Here is a 4,399-nt window from a genome sequence, read left to right as displayed (position 1 = left end):
AAAACCAAGCCATCAGCCGACCAGCCGAAGCTAGTAACAAACCGACCACACTCAGCAATGCCCGAAGGTCTAAGCACGCATGCGAAGCCGCCATCTCCGACACACCGCACAGATCCACTACAGCCAGTTAGTAACACTCACGGCCCATAAATGAGCCAAAGAGCCACCTACCGACCCAACCAAGACTGACAGAAATCAGACCTGATCAGTTTGACCATAGCAGACAGGCAGCAGTGCCGGTCGTGGTGAACACCCTGAGAAAGTGCACTGACAAGCAGACCCTCACACCAACAGTGCGCGCGTCGTAAGCAAACGATTCACACATACCCACCAAAAAGGAAGGCACCTGCGGTTAAACAGACACTGAAGGCGGCCAGTATGCCCAAGTACAAATTACACTCATCAGCTGAATTCCCAGGGCTTGCAGTTCAACTCCACCCGTTTACCTTTGAGCGGTTTCACGCACTGTTTACTCTCTCTTCAAAGTACTTTTCAACTTTCCCTCACGGTACTTGTTTGCTATCGGACTCGTGTAAGTATTTAGCCTTGGATGGAGTTTACCACCCACTTTGGGCTGCATTCACAAACAACCCGACTCCAAGGGTAGCTCAGAGCAAAACTGTCACACTTGATCTCTGCCCCCACGGGCCTTTCACCCTCTTTGGGCCAGAATGGGAAGCCGTACTCATTGCTGGACTTGGGACAGAGCAGTAATGCCTGAAGCCACCCTAAACACCACATTGCCTTACGATCAAATAACCGCAGGCTTCGGTGTTGGGCTAATCCCTGTTCACTCGCAGTTACTAGGGGAATCCTTGTTAGTTTCTTTTCCTCCGCTTAGTGATATGCTTAAGTTCAGCGGGTAATCACGTCTGATCCGAGGTCGGGGTCAATTAAATAATTCGTGCATAATACACACACAATCGGTACAAACCATAGACCAAACCAGAGACAAGATCAAGTGATTAACGTAGCATACGATAGGTGCGAATTATCCCGAGCGTGTATAATATCATTAAGCCACGACTCGAGCACAACCCACCGCAGCATCTCAATCAAGTCATCTAGACCAGACTAGGCTGTGGCCGGATTATTAGGACGGAGCCTCTGACCAGCAACCCGCGTTGATATACGGGTTTAAACGCCGGCAGGCACTCGCCCAATCCACGACTTAATGTGCGTCGTGATAGATGAAAAGCCGACCCTCGGACAGGCGTGGCCACAGGATATCCCGTAGCCGCAATATGCGTTCAAGATGTCGATGTTCAAAGCAGTATGCAGTTCACATTAATTCACACAGTTGGCTGCACTCTTCATCGACACACGAGCCGAGTGATCCACCGCTCAAAGTTGTACGCCAATAATCCCATACATCGGTTACCCAAATGCATAGAACTAATGGTTAACGCTGCAGCTCAGGATATTTACCGCTAAGCCAGCGTACATGCAGTCCAGCACGAAGCCAGGTGCATGCCAGGCAGCAAACCCGTGAATGGCAAGCCAATCCGGATCGCTTCAACAGTGTAAAAGGTTTGAAATAGGAACAATAACAGGGCGGACTTGCATGCATATAGCAAACAATTCTCTTTGAACCTAGCACACAACAATATTGTCATGCACTGTCCCATCGCCCTTGGCAGATCAGGCAACCCGAAAGTCACGAGAACACCATCAGGGCATACGACAGGCTAGGTACCCCGGTCAAGAAAATAATAACCACTGAAGCCTAGGGTGAATTTCCACTAAGCCAGGGTACATGCAGTCCAGCGCGAAGCCAGGTGCATGCGTCATTATATATTTTGGGTTCATGTTAATGATCCTTCCGCAGGTTCACCTACGGAAACCTTGTTACGACTTTTACTTCCTCTAAATAGTCAAATTAGGTCATCTTCTCAGCATCAGTCGAGCGGCAAAGCCACTACAACGACGCCAATCCAACGACCTCACTAAACCATTCAATCGGTAGTAGCGACGGGCGGTGTGTACAAAGGGCAGGGACGTAATCAGCGCAAGCTTATGACTTGCACTTACCAGGAATTCCTCGTTCACGGGGAATAATTGCAAGCCCCGATCCCAGTCACGACGGTGATGAAACAGTTTGCCCAACCCTTTCGGGCCAGGTTTCCAGACTCGCTGGCACCGTCATTGTAGCGCACGTGTGGCCCCGGACATCTAAGGGCATCACAGACCTGTTATTGCTCAATTTCGTGCGACTTAAGTGTGCCGCTTGTCCCTCTAAGAAGTAAAAACTGGCACCGCACCCGCCGGATCACGACCACACTACTCCATAAAGAAGCAATAGAAGCCGCGCCCTAAACGAGCACAGAGGACCAGTCTACTATTTAGCAGGTTAAAGTCTCGTTCGTTATCGGAATTAACCAGACAAATCGCTCCACCAACTAAGAACGGCCATGCACCACCACCCACCGAATCAAGAAAGAGCTATCAATCTGTCAATCCTCACAGTGTCCGGGCCGGGTGAGTTTTCCCGTGTTGAGTCGAATTAAACCGCAGGCTCCACTCCTGGTGGTGCCCTTCCGTCAATTCCTTTAAGTTTCAGCTTTGCAACCATACTCCCCCCGGAGCCCAAAGACTTAAAGGTTTCCCGGGGACTGCCCGCGATGTCAATTATAGAACCAACGCGGATCGTCAGTTGGCATCGTTTATGGTCAGAACTACGACGGTATCTGATCGTCTTCGAAACTCTGACTTTCGCTCCTGATCAATGAAAACATTCTTGGCAAATGCTTTCGCTGTAGTTTGTCTGGCGGCGATCCCAGAATTTCACCTCTAACACCGCCATACAAATGCCCCCGTCTGTCCCTCTTAACCATTACTTCGGATCCGAAAACCAACAAAATAGAACCGAAGTCCTATTTCATTATTCCATGCAAGAATTTTCAGGCACATAGGCCTGCTTTGAGCACTCAAATTTGTTCAAAGTAAAGATGCCGTCCGCTCCCGACACCCGTTTAAAGGCATCCGGAAGCATGCCGACAGGTCAACAAGACGAACTCGTCAACCCACCAGCACCCGTTTAACACAGACACGGCTGAAAGGCTGCACAGCCACTACACCGAGCTGAACACTGGTCCTGATCGTAACCAAAACCGTGAACAAGCAACGGCATGCGACCGCACGACCCAGATTCAACTACGAGCTTTTTAACTGCAGCAACTTTAATATACGCTTTTGGAGCTGGAGTTACCGCGGCTGCTGGCACCAGACTTGCCCTCCAATTGGTCCTCGTTAAAGGATTTAAATTGTACTCATTCGAATTACGGAGCCTCAATTGAGTCCCGTATACGTATTTTTCGTCACTACCTCCCCGTGCCGGGAGTGGGTAATTTTCGCGCCTGCTGCCGTCCTTGGATGTGGTAGCCATTTCTCAGGCTCCCTCTCCGGAATCGAACCCTGATTCCCCGTTACCCGTTATCATCATGGTAGGCAAATCACCTACCAACAAATTGATAGGGCAGACATTTGAAAGATCCGTCGCCGACACAAGGCCGACTGCGATCAGTAAAGTTATCCAGAGTCATCACAGAATGTAACAGGCACAGCCGAAGCCGCACCCGGTTGGTTCTGTTCTAATAAATGCACCCGTCCCCTTGCGGGTCAGGGATTCAAGGCATGTATTAGCTCTAGAATTACTACAGTTATCCATGTAGCGTTTACGATCTAAGGAACCATAGCTGATTTAATGAGCCATTCGCGGTTTCACCGTTTTAAGGTATGTACTTAGACATGCATGGCTTAATCTCTGAGACAAGCATATGACTACTGGCAGGATCAACCAGTTTGTTCACAGTTATATAATATACCCTTATGGGCGAGGGTAATCTTGCACTGGTTTTCAGGTGAACCAGACACCATCCAGACTTTCACGAGGCAACCCAAACAGTACAGCTCAATCCCGCTGGATAGGAGAGCCAGACACTACCCAGGCTTAGCCCAAGCAGTACAGCTCAATCCCGCCCTACAGGAGAACCAGACACTATAAAGGCTTCAACGTTACAATCCGAACAGCTCGGCCCAATCCTGTGGCGCAACCACTCAGGTACCAAACACCCTGGTGGACCATTCGCACCGTTCATGTACACATTTACATCCCGTGTATAAATATTCCGATCAGTGATCGCGTAAATCAATTATGCACAGCACGAACAGGCCAAAGTTGACCCATTCCGCTTACACGACAGCCAAACTCATTAATATTGGCAATGGCGATATGCCTTACAATGCTCCAATGACCTAGGCCCTTGAGAACACTGAGAAGCAACCACCAGTATGAATGAAATCGGTTAACCTGCCAACCAACTTTTCACATGGACAGCCAGCAAAACTTGCCAAAGCAATGCCGAACCATCCACAATATCAATGGCGAACCTCCAGTCTC

The 4,399-nt window shown here is 49.3% G+C and overlaps 1 protein-coding gene and 3 non-coding genes across 4 annotated transcripts; 2 read left to right on the top strand and 2 right to left on the bottom strand.

Moving 5' to 3' along the window:
• The first annotated feature begins 1,197 nt into the window (after positions 1–1,197).
• On the top strand, positions 1,198–1,351 carry Smp_sma.5.8s-13.1. Its single transcript, XR_001974612.1, has one exon. It is a non-coding gene; the product is annotated as a ribosomal RNA (ribosomal RNA).
• Positions 1,200–1,353, bottom strand: Smp_sma.5.8s-57.1. Its single transcript, XR_001974618.1, has one exon. It is a non-coding gene; the product is annotated as a ribosomal RNA (ribosomal RNA).
• A 476-nt stretch (positions 1,354–1,829) lies between these two features.
• Positions 1,830–3,659, top strand: Smp_sma.18s-13.1. Its single transcript, XR_001974586.1, has one exon. It is a non-coding gene; the product is annotated as a ribosomal RNA (ribosomal RNA).
• Positions 3,009–3,385, bottom strand: Smp_108010 (hypothetical protein; the record flags this gene model as incomplete). The annotated part of the gene is made up of 1 exon (XM_018791478.1): positions 3,009–3,385. One exon carries the CDS (start codon positions 3,383–3,385, stop codon positions 3,038–3,040), a length of 348 nt encoding a protein of 115 aa, XP_018645348.1. The 3' UTR covers positions 3,009–3,037.
• Positions 3,660–4,399: the final 740 nt, after the last annotated feature.

The sequence above is a fragment of the Schistosoma mansoni genome (assembly GCF_000237925.1).
Source record: "Schistosoma mansoni, WGS project CABG00000000 data, chromosome 2 unplaced supercontig 0332, strain Puerto Rico, whole genome shotgun sequence".
Classification (NCBI taxonomy): domain Eukaryota; kingdom Metazoa; phylum Platyhelminthes; class Trematoda; order Strigeidida; family Schistosomatidae; genus Schistosoma; species Schistosoma mansoni.
This window is presented reverse-complemented; position numbering and strand designations above follow the sequence as displayed.